This window comes from Siniperca chuatsi, linkage group LG7 (assembly GCF_020085105.1).
Source record: "Siniperca chuatsi isolate FFG_IHB_CAS linkage group LG7, ASM2008510v1, whole genome shotgun sequence".
Classification (NCBI taxonomy): domain Eukaryota; kingdom Metazoa; phylum Chordata; class Actinopteri; order Centrarchiformes; family Sinipercidae; genus Siniperca; species Siniperca chuatsi.
In genome coordinates, this window is record NC_058048.1 from 1690862 (window position 1) to 1713445 (window position 22584).

Sequence of the window (22584 nt, forward strand, 5' to 3'; positions counted from 1 at the left end):
CCTGGTAAATGTCCCATGTTTTGGGATTTCACATTTCCTTCTATTCATAGACTTAATAAATATTTTTAATAAAGACTTTACGACTAGACAAAACAGTTTTAGATCGCTACAGAGAAAAGTTGCTGTGTAAACTCCCGTTCAGCTGGAATCAAGCCGGCCGATGGCGTTGCTGTGACTCAGCTTGTCAGGTGGCAGGTGTCTGGTTTTAGAATATTGTTTTAGAAAATTGTTTATTTATGTTTATTGTGCTTGTGTAGTGTTGTGTTAGTATGCTTTGGCAACATTGTATTGTATGCAGTCAATGTTAAAACTTTCCATGATTCTGAGCAGCTCTAGGACCTTGCATCCACAGTGATGATAAAACAATCTTAACTAAAGGTCCATTTACTCCACTACTGATGAGAGCCGTGTAATATGGTCGAAAACTCCAAAAAAAGCTTGAGTTGAGATGGTTTTGTCAAATATTAGATTTTATCGTAGTGAAAAACTTGAAGTTGGAGACACTTCTGAGACAGGAGATGAGCAGTATCCCTGTGTTTCCCCCAGAAAATGATCAGTTTAGTTAGTAGATGATGGCCTTAACTATAACCACACTAAATACAATGGCTTTAGCTGTTTGAAGTTGTGCCTTTGTCTTTTCCCCTAAAGGTTATTTTTTATGATGTAGCTCAGGTGATGATTTAAATCAAGGTGGCCCACATCTGCCATAAAATACTGCAGGAAACTGTTTTTTCCCCAATAAGAGCACAACGTGAAACTGGGTGCAGAGAAGGAGGAAGGCAGTAGACAAACATACACACACAATGACTTCGTGCTGGGTTTCTTAAAAATATTTGCTTTCTCTCCAACTGGAATAATCAGCCCACCTCAACATAACAACAGTCTTGAGATAGAAAATATCTGAACAGTACAACAATTCTGAAATTCTGAAAGTCTTCAGTGTGCTCTGGCTGTTACTTTACTTAGATGACATTCTTTCAGTTGAGTCCATTGTCCTTTCTGGGGAAACCCCCTCAAGAACTTATGGCAGTCCAAAAAGCCCAAAGAGTATCATTTACCTCTGATATAAAACAGAGGCTTGTGGTTCCAACAGTGACATGTCTAACTTCTCAGTTTGCATTTCCAAAGCATGATGGTGGGTTTTCAGTGTTGTTCAATGCTAATGGTTATGTTTTCCTGTGACTGTGAATTGATGAATCCATGAACTGTGTTATCTCTAACCCCCTCTCTTTACTTGCATGTTTGCATGCTGCTCCCCATCAAACGCAGACGGAGATGAAGGTAATAGACAAACAACACACATTTGTTGACTGTTTTTCACTTAAAAAACTTTATTTCAGAGCCTGTAGTCTTAATGCCTTTATCATTTCTTCCAGGCCTTAAGTCATTAGCATTTTTATTGTTTCTGCTCCTTCTCCCCCTCCTCATTTCATCTTCTACTCTCTTGTGTTTTTGTGTTGGCCTCATGACGATTCTCCCCGCTCCCTGACTCACAGTTTTCTGTTCTGTGAGATTAAAATCACGGGTATCAGTACTTTACTGTACCTTTTGAAACTGTTCTCTCTGATGCCTCCCCATGTCGAACGGCCACATTCAACTCCCAAGCAGCTGTCACACTATAACATTCTCAGAAACATAGTGAAGCTTGTTCATTTTCACTTCTCTAGTTAGTGTTTTGATTTGTACAGAACTCGTATTTTCTCGTAGGTTTCTGCTTGGCAGGGGCTCCTGTTGATTGTCTGGCTCTGTGTCTGAGCTCTTTGATTGGCTGGCTTTGCAGGATGTCATGTGGCCTTGGTTCATTCTAACACATGGGCTTTGAATCACCTCCAGACCAAACTGAGATGTACTCCTCATACAGACATTCATGCAAATACAGACTTAGTCAGGACATCATCAACAGTGATTAGCAGTCTAAATCTGAGTTGTTATTACATTTCCGTAAATTGGGGCAATTGCACGAAACAGATTTTAAAAAATGCAGGGGCCGATATCTAGACTTTTAGTGCCTAGTATGGGTTAACCTCGAACAACTGGATCCTACACTTCTCATAATGTAACTCGATCATATTTTTGTTAGAACTGTTTTGTAAATGCCCACATCTTTCAAACTCCACACCCGTGGTTTGTAATGCAGTCTTTATGTTATACATTTTTTTTATACTCCAAACCCAGATAGTCAACTGACATTACCTGAGTAATTTTCTCAGACTTGACAAAACTCCACCAGAGCCACAGATAACATTATACAACTGTTTTCACAGGCTGAATAGTAGTTCTCATGACTAGTAAACTGACTTTGACATATTAATTTGGTGGAGTGGCCCATTAAATGCAGCTCTTAGTGTCACTAGCATCAGAGACAACACAAAGTCAAAATGTTTGAGAGATCTCCATTTTTGCACCCCAACTAAGTGCAACACAGAATTTGACAATTAATTAATTTGTAAGTACAGTATCTCTTTTATGTTAGTAAGGTTACCTGAAGTAACATTGGGGCTCATGATTAAAGTAGAAATGGACATAATAGGTTTAGAAAATTGTAAGTGCTTACTTTTAATGAGAATTACCATCTTAAATAGAGGTGTGTAAATAAGCAGTGTCAGATGTCCTTATACAGTGTCCAGTTTCTCCACTGTGGTTTGGTTGCAGCTCCTGACTTTTTTTTTTTGGGAGAGCAGGGGAGGGTCTTTTGTTAAAATGATCAGATTAATAAACTCACACACTTCACATCTGTCTACAGTTATCTACATTTACAGCTCTGTTTATACACAAAAAATTAAAAAAAAATTGGCTGTGCGCGAAACCAGAGCTTACCATGAGAGCGTGTGGTGCACACAGCTGTCTCCCCCTCTTTAACCATTTACCAATGGTAATTAAAGTGTGTTTTGATGTTTAACGGTGTGCTGTTTGCCACACCTTCCTGGAAACAGTCCCCTCATAGTCTCCAACATGCCTGGATATGCGACCGTGACGTCATCTGATCTAATTCATCTTTATATACTGTATATCATTTGGAATGTGGGGTGGGGCAACAAACACTATAAATATAGGCCAATTAATACTTTTCAACTCTGCAGTTCAGCTCCTCCTCTGCAAATCTGAAAAACCGTTAAAGTCCAATACAGGAAACAAGTCATTATGCAAAATATCATTTATCCAACAGAGAAAATATTTCAAGTCCTTCAACAGTCCTTTTGACATTAAACCAATAGAAAATGGGGTTTGGAGAAGCATACGAGTTCAGTAAAAATGTATCCATGCTGTGCCAGCTGTGGATTTTGGAAAGGTCTGTGATCCTCTGCCAACAAGTTGGTCTGAGCAGGAGGAAACATAGCTGATCATAATCCATTAAAAACATTGAGCATGCTTCTGCCTGGTGTTAAGAAGAAAACCTTTTGTCCTCTATTTATCCGTGGTCACTCATTTTAAAATTTAGCAGATCACACAACTGTTTATGCTGTCGACGTCAGGATTATGAAATAATGATTTGCAACAGTGCAGCAGCAAGCAAGGCATGGAGTCTGCATCACATGTTTTAATTTTTATGGAGATTTGCTTTGCTAACTTTACCTCTAGTATAGACTTTATATTGCAGTAAGTTGGAACATTTTACACAAAATACACATTTCTCAGTCAACTATTTTACTATTCTAAATAAAATGCTTAAAATGTGTGTTAAAATGTCAGTATCAGTCCACAGTTAAAAATGTAAGTGTAGGTGTAAGTTGTAATTAATTTTAGCCACAGCAATTTCAGCTTGGGATCATTAGTATTAGACTTTGTGAATATACAGTCAGAATCATATATATTTATTTACATGTTTTTAAAATCAGAGTTATATTAGAGGTGAGATATAGCCGATGTGTCAGTCATTACTTTTCACAATTATAACCTACAACATTTCCAAATTTTACCGGTCAATATGGAAAATAACTAAGACAGTATTGGGAGTAAAAGTGATACGATTAGACACAATACACCCCATAATGCAACTCACTAGCATCTTTCGTTAGACCTTCTCTCTCTGGTAAACAACCATGTCTTTCAAAATTCACACTTACAGTTTGTAAAAAGCCAAGAAGAGATGAATGGGGAACAGGCAATATGGTCGGTGGTGATGTTCAAATTTTCTCTTGTCTAGTGCCACATTCAAGTGGTGTATTCACATTAATGTGCAGCATGGCTAAAGTCGCTATAGTCACAGACATTTAAAAATGTGTCATATGTTATAATGGAATAAAATGCTCCTCTTTAAATGATGATGCAGCTGGAAGCTCCATGTACAGCAGTGTGAGCATCAAATTCATGGTAATTTCCTGTCAGTTACTCATTTGTAGTAAAGTCCTCTATACATGGATGCTATCTGATGGCATCATGATGAACAGCACAAACACAGAAAATCAGGCCTGTTGGTGGAAAAAAACTCAACGTCAAATATGAATCTATACACCTTAGCTGTCAGTTTTCACATACAGTGGTGTGAAAAAGTGTGCCCCCTTTCTGATTTCTTATTTTTTTGCATGTTTGTCACACTTAAATGTTTCAGATCATCAAACAAATTTAAATATTAGTCAAAGATAACAAGTAAACACAAAATGCAGTTTTTAAATGTTTTTTAAATAACGTTGTTATTATTAAGGGAAAACAAAATCCAAACCTACATAGCCCTGTGTGAAATAGTTACTGCCCCCCCCATAACATAACTTAACTGTGGTTTATCACACCTGAGTTCAATTTCTCTAGCCACACCCAGGCCTGATTACTGCCACACCTGTTCTCAATCAAGAAATCACTTAAATAGGACCTGCCTGACAAAGTGAAGTAGACCAAAAGATCTTCAAAAGCTAGACCTCATGCCGAGATCCAAAGAAATAAAGGAACAAATGAGAAAGAAAGTAATTGAGATCTATCAGTCTGGAAAAGGTTATAAAGCCATTTCTAAAGCTTTGGGACTCCAGCGAACCACAGTGAGAGCCATTATCCACAAATGGCAAAAACATGGAACAGTGGTGAACCTTCCCAGGAGTGGCCAGCCGACTAAAATTACCCCAAGAGCGCAGCGACGACTCATCCCAGAGGTCACAAAAGACCCTACAACAACATCCAAAGAACTGCAGGCCTCACTTGCCTCAGTTAAGGTCAGTGTTCATGACTCCACCATAAGAAAGAGACTGGGCAAAAATGGCCTGCATGGTAGAGTTCCAAGACGAAAACCACTGCTGAGCAAAAAGAACATTAAGGCTCGTCTCATTTTTGCCAGAAAACATCTTGATGATCCCCAAGACTTTTGGGAAAATACTCTGTGGACTGACGAGACAAAAGTTGAACTTTTTGGAAGGTGTGTGTCCCATTACATCTGGCGTAAAAAGAACATCATACCAACAGTAAAATATGGTGGTGGTAGTGTGATGGTCTGGGACTGTTTTGCTGCTTCAGGACCTGGAAGACTTGTTGTGATAAATGGAAACATGAATTCTGCTGTCTACCAAAAACTCCTGAAGGAGAATGTATGGCCAACTGTTCGTGACCTCAAGCTGAAGCGAACTTGGGTTCTGCAGCAGGACAATGATCCAAAATACACCAGCAAGTCCACCTCTGAATGGCTGAAGAAGAACATAATGAAGACTTTGGAGTGGCCTAGTGGAGATAAGTTGAGTAAACTGTTTGCGAATGTTTATTCAACGTCTGTTGCATAATAGCCGAACCTTATATGGATTCAGATGTGAATTTCATACATCATTCTAGTGAGGCTGACAGACAAAGAAGAAGAAGAACAAAATGAAGACTTTGGAGTGACCTAGTCAAAGACCTGAATCCTATTGAAATGCTGTGGCATGCCCTTAAAAAGGCAGTTCATGTTCGAAAACCCTCCAATGTGGCTGAATTACAACAATTCTGCAAAGATGAGTGGGCCAAAATTCCTCTGCAGCGCTGTAGAAGACTCATTGCAAGTTATTGCAAACGCTTGATTGCAGTTGTTGCTGCTAAGGGTGGAGCAACCAGTTATTAGGTTTAGGGGGCAATCACTATTTCACACAGGGCCTTGTAGATTTGGATTTTGTTTTCCCTTAATAATAACAACCTTCATTTAAAAACTGCATTTTGTGTTTACTTGTGTTATCTTTGACTAATATTTAAATTTGTTTGATGATCTGAAACATTTAAGTGTGACAAACATGCAAAAAAATAAGAAATCAGGAAGGGGGCAAACACTTTTTCACACCACTGTAACTTCCACAGTCATTTCCCATATCCAGTAAAAATACTTTCCACTCCTGATATCAACAGAGACAAAATATCTCTTTTGAATATACAGACCTGCCATGAGAAATGATTATCTAGGTTAAAGACTAAGCTATGGTTTATACTTTATTTGTACTTTTACAGTGTGTTTTCACTTGTGTGTTTTAAACACATTTTTACTTTCTTTGTAGCGGGGCGTAGGCAGTTTGCCCGTCATGAATGGGCCCAAAAGGCGGCCTACCTGCTGGGCTGTACCTTGGAGGAGCTGTCCTCTTCTATCTTTAAGCACCAGGCCAAAGGACTGCAGCACTCCACCTCATTCAGAGGAGGATTGGATGAGGCTGGTCAAGGTGACAGCTCAGGTAAAAACACAAACTGCAGAGTCATGAATCTCCTTTGTAAGATCATGTGCACACTTATATGCTGGCTTTTGACTAAAAAATCTAAGGTGTTCATCTATGCCCGACCCCTGATATGATAAACCATTTAAAGAAATGCAGTTTAATTCTCCTATTTACTGTGCCATTGTTAAATACTGAATTGCTTGTATGTGGGAAGCCCTTGCCCTGATAAGATGTAGTCTAAAATTATGATTTAAATCAGGAAATGTCCTGTAAAAAAACAACAACAAAAGACTAAGAATGTGACCAAGCTTTTGATGCCATGCTTTTGGTAATTGGCAGTTTTCTGTACTACATTTTGATCATTACCCAAGACGAAGTGGTTGTTTCCCAGGTTTCAAATGCTGTCTCAAAGAGGTATTTTCTTGGAGAAAAACGCTATACTAATTATTTGCTTGAAAATTGTACCAAATGTAACCCTAAAACACCTGTACTGGCCCCGAACAGTTGTGGACTGGTGGTCTTTGATTAGAAGTGATTTGATTTGATGTTGATTTGATGTTCATCTTGTTTTTGTTGGCCCTGACTCTGATCTTTTTTTCTCTTGACCCCCCTATGTCTCTAAGGCTCTAAGGTAACAGCTCTGGAGTGTTTGGAGGCTATGGCATCTGGACTCTACTCTGAACTCTTCACTCTTGTCATCTCCCTTATTAACAGGTTAGACTTCACAATATTTACCTAAAAATATGTTGCTTTATTATTTTGATCCTGTTGGGAGTTAATATTCATAACCGCGCTGGAAGTAGTTGCCACATATGTTTGTTTATCAGAAACAGCTTCTGACACATGTCTCTTTCTCTACAAATGTTGACATGAGATGCAGATTCATACTACTTTTTTCCTACCATGCTTTCTTTTTTCTCTTCCTCCATTCTTCCTCCTTTCCTTTCTAGCGTTAACTTCAACCCTCCGGTCTTTCTCTTCATTCTTCATTTCATTCTTGCTCCCACAACAGCTTGATAGGATTGAGATCTGGGAATTGTGCTGGCCAATCCATAACAGAGAGAATACCAGCATACTGCTTTTTTCCTAAATAGGTTTTACATAATTTGGAGAAATGTTTTGGGTCATTGTCCTGTTGTAGAAATTGGCTCCAATCAAGCGCTATCCAAATGGTATAGCATGGCATTGCAAGATGGAGTGATAGACTTCTTTGTTTAATATGCCTTTCACTTTGTGCAAATCCCCCACTTTCCCAGCACCAAAGCACCCCCCAGACCATCACATTGCCTCCGCCATGCTTGACAGATTGTCATTTTAGGGGCATTTTATGTCACTGATATAATTATAAGCATAATAATAATGCAAGTGGTGACTTTTAATTAACTTAAAATTCTTAAGAATATTCATACATTGGAATTGGAATGTGAAAAAAAAATTAAACATCCTAAATAAAAACATAAAATCAAACAACCAAAACAATAAATAAAATGAGTCATTCATTCCTTAACAGGCAATATAGTAATGGTAGGGAAAACCCTGTTGTTTATTCTGGCATCAATCAATCAATCAACAATTACATATATATCATACGATAAGTTGATAATGTAATTATTGTGACAGGCCGAATACCTCAAACTTAGATTCATCTGTCCATAACACTTTTCTCCAGTCATCCTGCGTCCAATATCTGTGTTCTTTTTTTTTTTTGAACTGTGTATTTATTGAACCTTTTTTTTTTTTTTTTAAAACAAAACAGTTACATAACTTTTACATACAATATGAATACATGAAACACAAAGAGTAAATAAACATTGGGGAAGAAAAAAAAAAAAAAAAAGATTCCTGACAGCAGTTCGGTAAATGCACCACATATCGGTAGATTACCTGCATGGTTTAAACATTGATGTATTAGTATATGTTAAAACTATTTCCTTTGAGCAAATACGTTTCAATAAGTGCCCACTTCTGTCGAAAAGAGTCAGATTTTACCTGCAAGTCTGCAGTCATTTTCTCAAATATATATACCTGTTTCAGTCTTTGTATCCACTCTGTCATAGTAGGTTCACGCACCTTCATCCAGTTCACAGTGATTATCTTCCTAGCTACCATTAATAATATATGTAATACAAATAAGTGGGATTTATTAAACTGATCTGAGGGGAAACCATCAAGCAAACAGAAAACTGGGAGCATTGGTATGTCTCTTCCCAAAATTTTACTAATTTCCCTATTAATCCCCTGCCAGTACAATAGTACTTTGGGGCATTCCCAGAATATATGCACATAGTCCCCACCATTCCACATTCTCTCCAGCACTGCGATAACGGCGATGTACTGTCAAATTTGGCAACCACCAGTGGGGCTCTGAAAAATCTCATTTTCATTTTCCAATCAAATTCCTTCCACATTTGACTACTTGTACCCTTATGACAGCCAGCACATATATTTATCCACATCTCATCCTCTATTACAGTATTTAACTCTAATTCCCAGTTTCTTTTGATATGAAACGTGTCATCAGATTGGTCCTGCATTAACTTCCTATAAATATGTGCTATATGATTTTTAGTAGGTAGACCATGTTCAATAATATTGATAAAATATTTTTCAACATTTATTGGAGTTCTTTTGATTATGTCCCAATGTTTATAATTTGTGATATAATGTTGTAGTTGTAAATATCTAAAGAAGTCATTAGATTTCAGCGAAAACCTATTGCATAATTGAGAAAAGGATCTTATGGTCTCCCCATCAAAAAATTGATTAACTATCTTTAAACCATTCTCTTCCCATCTACTAAAAACATCATCCCATATAGAAGGAAGAAAATCTGGGTTACCTTTAATGGGTATTGCACGTGATAGGGCTATTATTCCTCTAAACTTCTTTTGTATGGTGGACCAGATTTTAACAGTATGCTGTATCCATACATTTGTTATTTTCACTTTTTTCTGTGCCTGCAAGTCCATGAATGGCAGAACTGTCAGAGAAACTCCAGGAAGTGAATTCTGTTCAATATTAACCCATTCTGCTTCTTTATCATTACCAAGCCAAGCAGTCATAGCCCTTAGCTGAGCAGCCCAATAATAGTATCTAAGATTAGGAAGGTTCAAACCCCCCCCATCTTTATTTGACATAATTATTTTAAGTCTTATTCTTGGTCTTTTGTTTTGCCAGATAAATTTCGAGATCATTTTTTCTAGTTTGTTAAATGCTGAGAGCGGGACCCAGACTGGTAGGGATTGAAATAAGAACAGAAGTCTCGGCAATATGTTCATTTTCACTGTTTCTATCCTACCGAACATGGAGAGAGGTAGTATTTCCCATCCTGCCAAGTCTTTTTTTATCATCTCAAAAAGCCGTGTGTAATTAGCTAGGTATAAACGTGATGCCATAGGTGTAAGGATGACACCCAAGTATCTGAAGCCCTGACTAGACCATCTAAAAGATACCTCATTATCTAACTGTGTGGGCCAATGTCCTGATATCATCATTGCCTCAGATTTCTCAGAATTTACCTTATATCCGGAAACTGAGCCATAATCTCTAAGGCTCTCTAGAAGGGCTGGGATTGATGAGAGGGGTTATCAATGAATAGTAGTACATCATCTGCGTATAGCGATATTTTGTGATCTTTTCCTCCTTTATCTTTTATCCCATGTATTCTGGGGTTGCTCCTTATTAACTCCGCTAGTGGCTCAATGCTAAGAGCAAATAAGACTGGGGACATCGCATCTCCTGGCGAGTTCCCTGCCTAAATTAAAAACTCTGAGCAATGACCATTAACTCGAACTCTTGACTTGGGATTTTTGTAAAAAGTCTTTACCCATTTAACAAAATTATCATGAAATCCCATATAATTAAGAGTCTGCTCCAGAAACACCCAATCCACCCTATCAAATGCTTTCTCAGCATCTAGGCTGAGAAGCATCGAGGGTGTTTTACTGTCTTTTCCGATTTGTTGTATATTTAAAGCTTTTCTTATATTGTTCATGCCATAACGTCCATTAATAAATCCAGTTTGATCTGGTTTAACCAGTTTTTTAATATGTTTTTGAATTCTGTTTGCTAGTATTGAAGTTAATATTTTCATATCCTGACAAAGCAAACTTATTGGTCTGTAAGACATACATTGTGTAGGGTCTTTTCCAGTTTTATGAATTACGGTAATAATAGCATCAGACCACGAGTGCGGAAGGTCTTCATTTTGTAATGCATAGTTAAACACCTTACTTAAGTTAGGAGCCAGTTCATTTACAAATATCTTATAAAATTCCCCGGGGAATCCATCCACTCCAGGTGATTTGTTATTTTTTAATTTTGCAATAATCTCTCTTATTTCCTCCTCTGTGATAGGGGATGTCATTTCCTTTGCTTCTTCTTCTGTTAATTTATTTAATTCAATTGATCGCAGAAAGCCTTTAACTTTTTCTTCCTTATTTATTAATTTCTGGCCTTCGTATAATTTTTTATAATAATCTTCAAATGCATTAACTATATCGTTTGGTTGTGTTAGCATTATTAACGTATCTGGGTGTTTAATTTTTGGAACTACCCTGCTTGCTTGAGCCTTACGTAATTGGAAGGCTAGGAGCCTGCTTGCTTTATTACTCATCTCATAATATTTTCTACTCACGAATCTGAGTGCCCCTTCTGCTTTATATGTGAGCAGATCATCCAATTTCTTTCTTTCCTGTTTTAAACATTCTAGAGTTTCGATTTTACCTGTTTGTTTATGTTCAATTTCTAGTTTTCTGATTACATCCTCTATCTCGTTTTGTTTGACTAATCTCAGTTTTTTATTCCTGGATGTTATTTCTATTATTTTACCTCTCATCACTGCTTTGGCTCCCTCCCACAAAATAGATGGAGTAACCAGTCCATTGTCATTAATATCAAAGTATTCAATCAATTGTTGTCTTATTTCTTCCTTGGCTTTGCAGTCATTTATCATTGATACATTTAATCTCCAGTATTTAAACTGTTTACCTTGATCTAACTGAAGTTTTAGTCTAACTGGAGCATGATCGGATATGGTTATGGGATCTATATGACATTCTGTAATATTGTGTAGATCTGCTCTAGAAGTACAAAAGAGGTCTATTCTAGAGTAACTGCCATGTACATGTGACATAAAAGTAAAATCCTTCTCTTTCGGATGCAAATGACGCCAGATATCTGCTAAACCTAATTCTCTCATTATTCCTAATAGAGCTTTTACTTTTTTTGACTGTGGTCCCCTATCTGCTGGTAACCTATCCACATGTCTATCTAATACACAGTTAAAGTCCCCACCAATTAGATACATTCCTTCGCCCTTCTGTGCCAACAGAGAGAAAACAGTCTTAAAAAATTGTGGATAGTCTTCATTAGGTGCATAAAGATTGAGAATCGTGATTTTTTTGCCTGAAATTGTACCAACTACCATGACATATCTCCCCTCTTTATCTTTGTATACTTGCTCCACATTAAAAAAGACTGACTTGGCAAACATGACTGCAACACCTCTCCTCTTCCCCTTGTTGTATGAGGCACTGACAACTTGGTCCACCCATTCCCTTCTCAGCTTTAAATGTTCCCCATCAGACAGGTGGGTCTCTTGAAGCAATGCAATGGAGCATTGCATTTTTTTAAGCTGACTAAATATTTTCTTTCTTTTAATTGGGCTGCTCAGACCTTTTACATTATAACTGACACAGATTAAATTCTCCATTGTTTGATGTTGTATATGTTAGTAACCATCATGTTCCAGTGGTATAAAGAAAAATAAAAAATTAGAAAATAATAAAATAAAACAGCTGTCAGGGGCAGATATTTAAGGTATAAAGAAACTAAAACATGAACTATATACATGAACAAGACTCCCACACATCCATTCGGCCAAGTTGTCATCTCACAGGCCAAATCCCGATGTAACAGGGGCAGGGAATTGTGACGTTGACTCCCTGGGGTACCAAAAATGCACCGAGCGCATGCGGCCATTCTGTTTTTAAAACAGAGTGATTTCCACTCAAAATTCAAAATACCAGCAAGTATCCGTCAAATTAGAAACAAAACACTTATTATCCCAAGAATGAAGAAGAGAGGGGGAAAAGTTACTTAAACATACGAATCTCAGCAAAATGCCACTCTCTTCTATAATTTAACCAGAGTTTACTCACATTCTGAAGCAAATATATCTAGTTTAAATGTACTACTTACACCTTTTAAACTGTTCATTCCTTCTGCAAAAATGCTTGAAGATCCGCATCGGACAACGCTGTGCTCAATTCACGTCCACCTTGACCTTGCGCTGACCATCTAGCCCTCGATATTTCTCTTACTTGTCGGTCCCGTTCATCCACTCGAACTTTGATTCCCAGGTCCCGCAGCGGTAGTGCAGCATCCATCAGGGTAGGGAAAGTTTTTATTCCCGTCCCCAGGTAGATCCTTATCTGTGCCGGGTAGATGCACTGCGCTTTCACATTCTTCATCTTGAGCTGTTTCATTACCTCTCGCACCTGTGCTCTTTTCCTCTGCAGCCCAGGCGAATAGTCATTGTCAAAGTAGATCCGTTTTGTGTTGTAAACGACTTCTTTTTGTGACCAGGCTTGTCTTAAGATCACATCCTTAACCGCATAGTCCAGGAATCTCACAATTATCGATCTCGGAGGTGCGGTAGAGTTTTTTGGTTTGGCTGCAAGGGCCCTGTGTGCTCTTTCAATCTTTATATCCATGTCCGGAGGTAGCTGTAAAACTGAGGCGAGCAGCTCCTTAACAAACTCCGCTGTGTTTTCCCCTTCGCAGCCCTCGGGAACTTGATATATTCGCAGATTGTTCCGGACGAAGTCTGTTTTGCAGGTCTTCACATCTACCTGTAAGATCCGCCTCACGTTCCAGGAGATATCGGAGCGCTCTTTCGTGCCGCATTTGAGTTTCCTCAGCAACATTTATCCGTTCCTCCGTCTCCCGATTCTGCTCTCCAAACTATTTATTTGGCCTTTTAAGTCCTCGACCGAGGTCTCTAATTTAAATCAATGATATTTTCGTTTGTTTATGCCCCTCTTGGTTTTCTTTTCTTAGCGATTTCAGTTCTTCCATCACTTCAGAAAGTTGGAAGCACGCGGGTTAGCTTTAGCATGTCTGGCAGGGCTAGGTGATCGCTTTTTTTTCTCGTCTCTTTCTCTCGAATTGTCATTTTTAGAAGCATTCTTGTGTCTTGTTATCGTACTCATTTCTGCAAACTCTGATTATACCTGAATTGATTATATAAATCGGGATTTTTGCTACTATCCGACGGAGCTTAACTTTCAAGCGTTTACCATCTCCGTGACGTCACCGGAAGCCCCAATATCTGTGTTCTTTTGCCCATTTCAGTCTTTTCCTTTTATTAGCCAGTCTCAGATATGGCGTCTTCTTTACAAGTCTGCCTAGAGGCCCAGCATCATGCATTCGCCTCTTAATGGTTGATGATGACACTGGTGTTTTGCGGGTACTGTTGAATAAACTTGCAGCTGAGGACCTGTGAGGCACCTGTTCCTCAGACTAGAGACTCAGATGTATTTATCCTCTTGGACAGTTGTGCAGCAGGGCCTCCCACTTCTCTTCCTATCCTGGATAGAGCCAGTTTGTGCTGTTCTATGGAGTGTGTAGTGCACACCCTTGTACAATATTAGTTTCTTGGCAATTTTTCTCTCTGGAATAGCCTTCCTTTCTCAAAACAACAACTGATTGTTTGAATTTTCTTTGTTTCTGGCCATTTTTAGATCATAAATGAACCTGCAGATGTTGTTGCTTTATATACTCAAGTAACCTCTAAGAAGGCCAGTTTTATTGTTTCTTTAAACAGCAAAACAATTCTCAGCTGTGCTAACATGATTGCACAAGGGTTTTCCAATGATGAATTAGTCTTTTAATGAGATAATTTAGGATCAACAGAATGTACCATTGGAACACAGGAGTGATCGTTGCCGTTTCCCACAATAATAGTCATTTGCCACACTGGCAATGCCTAGACTGTATTTCTGATCACTTTAATGTTATTTCCATTAAAAAAGTGAAAAACAAGGACATTCCTCAATGATTCCAAACTTTTCAATAGAAGTGTAACTCATACCTTAACTCTTTTTAGTACACTTCAACTCATTTCAGTGCTTGCAGTCAAACTCTTTTTCACTGCTTAGACTTCAGTAGTACAACTCACACTGGACATGACACTTCAGCTCCTTTCAGAGCTTACACTTTGATTACACTTGCTTACACTCTTTGATTACACTTAGTTACACCTCAATTCCTTTCAGGGCTTACACATCAATTGATAGTTCTGCTTCTTTCACCTTACTTTACCTCATTTTCATGCTTACACTTCAACTCTTTCTTTTTTTTTTTTTTTAATAATCAGCGATAAGGAATGTGCATTAATTATTTTATTATGTTAATGTGACACAATGAGTATTAGTGTGTGTTTATTTGTTCTATGTATATTATCTAGCACACACTTTTGTATACATTTCTATTGTGAGTATGAAAGACACTAGGATTCTTGTGGGCAACTTTCAGGTCCTTAAAGTGGTGGGCTCACGCTGCTTCTTCAGTTGGCAGTTATCTAGCCACTGAGGGCCAGCCAACTCATCCTTTATATTTTTCATTTACTCTTTCAGCTGGGAAAATGTCACAAAGCACTTCACATCATACATTATCAGTAGTTTACCCTTACTAATGTAGTGGTAAATATATAAATACATAAATAATTATATAATTAAATGCTTAAATAAATGAATGAATATACAGTTATACTATAAAATGCTTCAATGAATGAATAAATAAATAAATAAATAATATAATTTAATGCTTAATAAATAAAATTATTAAAGGGACAGATTACCCCAGAATCAAAAATACATATTTTTCCTCTTACCTGTAGTGCTATTTATCCATCTAGATTGTTTTGGTGTGAGTTGCAGTTTTGGAGATATCGGCCGTAGAGATGTCTGCATTTTTTGAATATAATGAAACTATATGGCACTTGGCTTGTGGTGCTCAAAGCGCCAAAAAATACATTTGAAAAACTCAACAGCAATGTCTCTTTCCAGAAATCATGACCCGGTTACTCAGGATAATCCACAGACCTTGTTGTGAGCAGTTTCATTTAGGAACTATCGGTAGAAATAAAATAGTTCCTACATGAAACTGAAATGTGTTTCTGGTTCTTTATCTGATTAGAAATTTCTTAACCAATTAAGCATTAGTAACCATGCATATACATATCGATCTTTACAGTTACCACACCCTATGTATGTATTCCAGACATTCTTTCATTTATACTGACACAGTAGTCAGTACCAGAATACAAATGGAGCACAAATAAAAAAACAACTAAATAATTAAACTAACAGACACAAAATAAAATAAAAAAGGATGCAACATTTAAAAAATACATATATAGAACCATGATATGGTCAGGAAACATCTGCCATTTCTTTGCATAAATGCTAGATTCATGTATTATTCTCTCATAAGAGGCCAGGTTATTTATAAGCCAGTACCATGCTCACAAACTATGTCTACAGGTGTTTCTTTTATTTAGTCCACCTGTTGTATATTGATTTTATGTAAAATGTTTAGAACATGTATACGTTAAAGCTGAAACTGCCTTTCTCTGTGTTATATCATTGTAAACTTAATGTCTTTGGGTTTTGGACAGACAAAACAACCCATGTGCAGCAATCTGCAGCTTCCCAGTGTCCCGGTGTTCATTACTAAAGCTTCATGATATATTTGGATCCTTCAGGGCTCTGAAGTCCAGTCAGCACTCTCTGTGCTCCCTGCTGATCGTGGACACTCCAGGTTTCCAGAACCCTCAGAGGGCTCAGCAGCAGCGGGGAGCCACATTTGAGGAGCTCTGCCACAACTACACCCAGGAGAGGCTGCAGACCCTGTTCCACGAACGCACCTTTGTCCAGGAGCTGGAGAGATACAAGGAGGTGCTACTGGGCCAATAGAGCACAACACTAAGCAGTGGCATGGACAAAACATACACATATTAGCACATTAGCGTTTTTTCTATTCTAAGATTCTTCGAGGCGACAGAAAATATTCTTAATTAAATATAGTCAAATATACCTTTTGAAATGGTTGGTTCTAGGGCTGGGTATCGTTAAAAAAATTACCATACCAGTACCAATTCCAGTACCCTTAAAGTGATACCAATAATAGATCATAGTTCATTCAATACCTTTTTTTCTCTACTTCATTCGATACCCATCATGTGAATGGAAGCATTCAGTTGTGTAAAATGCCACCACTCCTCCCCTTCCAAATGATTTTTACACAAATACATTCACACTGGCACACTTCACACACTGAGAACGAGGCGAATAAGTGCTCGGTGTGTGTGGAAGGGCATCCCGGCGGTTAGCTGCTAGCTGTAGCTGCGGTAGTGGGCCAGTCACACGTCACATTAAATCGAAGAACGCTTGCGGTGATTGGCTGCAAACAAAAGATACAAATAGTAATTTTTTTCAAGATCTGGGTACAAAAAGGATCGAATGCAGGTATCATTTGACTGGAGACTTTTCAATACTGTTTGGTAGTGGGTTATTTCGGTCGATACCTTAATGGTATTGAGTATCAGTACCCAGCCCTAGTTGGTTTGTTCAAATTACAAAATTATATATCTTTTTATTTACTTGCTCACCAAATGACATCTAGTTTTGGTTAGTCAGGTTACAATGGAAATTCATTGGCTCATGGAATTGAAAATTTACATTTAGAAACTCTGGATAATCTACAGAACACACTGTGTTCAATAGTTTTCTTAGGGACTATTACTACTGTTGTAAGTAGTTCCAATGAAAACTATTCACATCAAGGTCTGGGGATTATCCTGGATTCCATTCACCCCCATTGTTTTGGGTGGAAGCTGAAATCTCAAAAACCTCAGAAACCTGGATAAATAAACCAAAATTATCTGCATGGATAGATACCACTAGATGTAACTGAGAAACTATGTATGTACAAATGATGTATATACAAGCAATAGAGCACCGTGACCTGCATATATACACAGAAACTCTTTCATGCATATTCACATGTTCAGAAATTGATGGTGTACTGTCTAAAGCTACTGCAGAACACACACAGATCACTGCAACATTTTGACATAGTCTTAGAAATCCCCATCCTTTCCAGTTTACTTACAGTCGTTCATTTTATTCAAGACAAATTAACTTAAATGTAGTGCTCTGCAAAGTCAGATAAAAAATGTCAGAAACATTGTGCTAATTACAAACAAATGTACACTCACACAACCCAATCTACAGTCCAGTAATGGCTAATTTCATAATAGAACCGAATAGCTACAGTTGTGATTTATTGATGATCTCATCTTCTGCTGGTTAATCTCCTGTAGGTTACTAACCTAAGCCTTTATCCCCTCCTGCCTCTAGGAAAACATAGCGCTTGCTTTAGATGACATAGAGTCCAGTACCTCACTGTCTGTAGCAGCTATTGACCAAGCCTCAACCCAAGCTCTGGTAAGCACAAGAAACCTCACTACACTTTCTCTGTTTCAGGCATCTCTGTGCTTGTGATGTCATTGTGGTCTGCTCCTACCTCAAACCTGTCATGAGAAATGTGTGGTCTTGATAACAGCACATTTTAAGGTTCTGGTTGTGCTCAGTGAAGCCTTGAGGTATTCAGGTCCAGATTCAAGGGCACTTTGTTTGGACCTGAGATGTTATCTTATTTAGTGAGAACATTAATGCAAATCAAGTTGTAGCCTAAACGAGTGCTCCAAAATACCACTGAGCCAGCAAATAGCTCTGTTCTTCACCACTGGCAAGTGCAAACAGATGTATCTTCAAGGCTAATCTAGCAAAACTGGCATCACTGTGTCCAATACCAACCGATCTGAGATCCAGGAAGGAAAATTCTGCTCCGTGCTTATTTGAGTCAGGGATGACACTACCGCGTCGTGTAGCAACTTGTCTTGAAATGTTTTAATGAACAGTTTTAAAATACTGTAACTGTATATTCCCTTGCAGCAGATTCTGTGTTTCCTTGAAAAAACATTTTAATTCCATCAGATTCATGTTTCCATATATTACATGTACACACACAGTACATCATACATACACATATTTCATACATTTTACACCACGGTGGATCAACTTGGTTTAAACTGTTGCTGACATAGTATCATTTCTTAATGAGCAGGATTATGGAATTAGTGAAGAGAAATTCTCAGATTAAGGAGACTTTGCAAAAGGAAGGAGTCCTGTAATATGAGAGGATTCAGTAGATTTTATTAGAGACCATAGTATAGTTCTCAGGACAACTTTATGTGTGTATTGTATTTCATGAAAAAGATTCCACTGTGGCCTCTGTACAGTTTTATGACCTAAACTACAAATAAATGCTCAAAAGTCAGAAAGTGCAGATAGTACTCCCAAAGCTAAACAGAAAATCCAAATAAAAATTAAACTGCATTTGGAATTGCATCATAATATACATAGACATAGAAAATCATTTTTAACAATTGAAGCACCCTAAATACAGTAGTTTATTAAAAGAAAAAGTTAAAACAAAACATAACTTCTTTGGAAGTCTGTGGCTGCCAATATTAAAATGAAATAATTTACTCAAATTCAAATTTAATTTTCCATTTGTGTGTGCATGATGTATAATCTTAAATGTTAAAAAGTTACAAAAAATTCAGTGTACTCATAAACATGACACTGCCAAAGTAATTAACAAGTTAAAGGTGAAATTGACTTTCCATTTTTATTTTATAATTGGCATACAATGTTCAACCTAAACTAGGAAATAAAATTGCAACTTGGACTTTTACATTCAATTTTAAATGTTCTGATTTTAGCTGGTTTCTAATGAAAATTAAATGGAATTTGTCTTTTTAATGGTCATTTTTATAATGGTCAATTTCAAAATAGTTGACTTTGGCAAATTTCACAATAGAGGCTAGGGAGAATCTTTCTATTTAACTTGCTTACACTGCTCTTTTTCCATGATCACAATGCTTCTTTTTCAATCAAAATGTCAATTGGAACTTGTGTTTTAATATTTTCTTTGAAGTCCACTGCAATACAGTTGAATAACACTGAATAATAATCTTTTAACAAGCTCTCCCTTCTCTAAAGTGATGAGCTCTTTCAGATTTTTGCAGTTTACTTGCAAGGTTGTGGTTTACAACTCATGACATTTCGTCCAATTAAATCTTTACCCCTAAGTAGAGACAAAAGCAGACAATGATTTTGTATGCTGTGCCAGGCCATCCAATTAGTTTGGCTCTTCCTGATTGTGGCTCATTTATTTCTAATATACTCAGTTTCCTTTTGGAATTTGTCTTACATCAGCAATATTGATTGGAATCAAGTTAGTGATTTGTTTCCCTCTTGTTGGCTTGAAAGGGTCTCTCTCTCTCTTCTCAGCAGTTGGCTTCTTACTGCACAGCCCATTCAATTATTAGTGGTACAAATATGTGTGGCACCTGGCCTTGGCAGAAAATCTGCAGCATTGATGTGTATTGGCTTAAGCAAGTGGCATTAACAAAAATGCACAATAGCCTTCTAACTATGTAATTTACGGTCTTATGCACATAATAGTAAACATCTAAATTCTTAATTTTGTTGTTCTTCAGTCATTCAGCTGGTGTGTTTTGGATCATTGTCCTGCTGCAGAATCCAAGTTCGCTTCAGGCTGAAGAAGAACAAAATTAAGACTTTGGAGTGGCCAATTCAAAGTTCTGATCTGAATCCTATTGAGATACTGTGGCATGACCTTAAAAAGACCGTTCATGTTCGAAAACCCTCCAATGTGACTGAATTACAACAATTCTGCAAAGATGAGTGGGCCAAAATTCCTCCACAGTGCTATAAAAGAATTATTGCAAAAAAATAAGAAATCAGGAAGGGGGCACACTCTTTTTCACACCACTGTGTGTGTATATATATATATATATATATATATATATATATATATATATATATATATATATATATATAAAAATATAAATATATGCATATGTGTACATATATGCACAGCACATTAAATTAGTAAAACACAATAGAATCAATACATGTCACTATTTCTTGCACCTAGACAGACACATCTGCATCCTGTGTCAGGCAGAGTGGCATTTCAACTTATGTTATATATTTTCTCTTATTGCAAGATATAATCAATTTTCTGGTTAGACATGTACACATTTACCTGTTTTACTTAATTATCTACTCAAAAAGTCTAAACGCTTGGCATCTTTTCCAGATTAAATGTATGAACATACACAGTTCCTGTTAACACAGTTTCTATAGTTTCTATTGGTCCTGCATCAACATCAGCATGGCAACATAAAACTTCACATTCTTCCTATAATTCAATTCAATTGTATTTCTATAGATCCAATTCATAACAGAAGTTATCTCATTGCACTTTTCTTATAGAGCAGGTCTAGACCATACTCTTTATAATATTATTTACAGAGACCCAACAAATCCCACCATGAGCAAGCATTCTGCAGTGGCAAGAAAAAACTTCCTTTAAGGTCAGACCCAATGGTGGGCGGCCATCTGCCGCTGCCATGTTAGGTTTTGAGAGAGAGAGAGAGAGAGAGGTTTTGGGGGAGAGGGGGTGGGAGAGAGGGAGGCACAATGCAAATACAGTTGTCGAGCAGGAACACGGGGGCAGCAAGTGACCTACAACCACAGATCCAGTCTCTGCAGCTCCGGAGGCAGAAATACCTGCTGAAAGCGACAGAAGGAGAAAGGAGAGAAACGAGAAAGCACAAAACTACGGGAGAGAGAAGATGTTGAGTTAGTAACATGCAGTAATGTGATAAAAATGCATACAGATGGAGAGGGAAAGAAGGAGAGAGGAAAGAGGTGCATCATGGGAAGTCTCCCAACAGTCTAGGCCTATAGCAGCATAACTAAGGGATGGTTAAGGACTCACCTGAGCCAGCCCTAACTATAAGCTTTATCAAAGAGGAAAGTCTTAAGCCTACTCTTAAATGTGGAGATGGTGTCTGCCTCTCAAACCCAAACTGGGACCTGATTCCACAGGAGAGGAGCTTGGTAACTGAAGGCTCTGGCTCCCATTCTACTTTAGGAGACTCTAGGAACCACAAGTAACCCTGATTCTGGGAGCGCAGTGTTCTAGTCGGGTAATAAGGTATTATGAGATCTTTAAGATACGATGGTGCCAGACCATTAAGAGCTTTGTAGGTGAGGAGAAGGATTTTAAATTCTATTCTGGATTTTACAGAGAGCCAGTGCAGAGAAGCTAATATTGGAGAAATATGATCTCTTTTCCTAGTTCTTGTCAGTCCACGTGCTGCAGCATTCTGGATCAACTGGAGAGTCTTAAGGGACTTATTCAGGCAGCCTGATAATAAGGAATTGCAATAGTCAAACCTAGAAGTAACAAATGCATGGACTAGTTTTTCGGCATCATTTTGAGACAGGATGTGCCTGATTTTTGCAACGTTGTGTAGGTGAAAGAAGGCAGTCCTTGAAGTTTGTTTCATGTGGGAGTTAAAGGATAAATCCTGATCAAAGATAACTCAGAGGTTCCTTACGGTGGTGCTGGAGGCCAGGGCAATGTCATCTTTCTTTAATGCCAATTACATGTTCCAGTCTCTGTAATAGGAACTGATGGTCAGTGGTGTCGAACGCAGCACTAAGATCTAACAAGACAAGTCCATTGTCTGATGCAATTAAAAGGTCATTTGTAATTTTCACCAGTGCTGTGTCTGTGCTATGATGCACTCTAAAACCTGACTGAAAATCCTCAAATAAACTATTGTTATTTAGAAAGTCACACAACTGATTGACGACTGCTTTCTGAAGGATTTTAGAGATCTATAGTTGGCTAAAACGCCTGGATCAAGAGTGTGCTTTTTAAGAAGCGGTTTACTTACAGCTGTAAGGACTGTGGTACATAGCTTTTTAATAAAGATAGATTGATCATATCCAGTAAAGATGTGCTAACTAAGGGTACA

At 37.7% G+C, this 22584-nt stretch overlaps 1 protein-coding gene across 12 annotated transcripts in view; it reads left to right on the forward strand.

Annotated features, from left to right (window-relative positions):
• myo18ab (myosin XVIIIAb) overlaps positions 1-22584 on the forward strand; it is a 245579-nt gene that overhangs the window by 96585 nt on the left and 126410 nt on the right. For 10 of the 12 annotated variants that reach the window (XM_044202307.1, XM_044202303.1, XM_044202309.1 and 7 more), the window contains 5 exons: positions 1270-1281; positions 6438-6608; positions 7214-7304; positions 16360-16552; positions 18017-18103. In XM_044202307.1, the coding sequence (XP_044058242.1) occupies positions 1270-1281; positions 6438-6608; positions 7214-7304; positions 16360-16552; positions 18017-18103 (554 nt within the window). The remainder of the gene's footprint in view (positions 1-1269; positions 1282-6437; positions 6609-7213; positions 7305-16359; positions 16553-18016; positions 18104-22584) is intronic. The other 2 variants (XM_044202313.1, XM_044202304.1) reach the window with 1 other exon arrangement.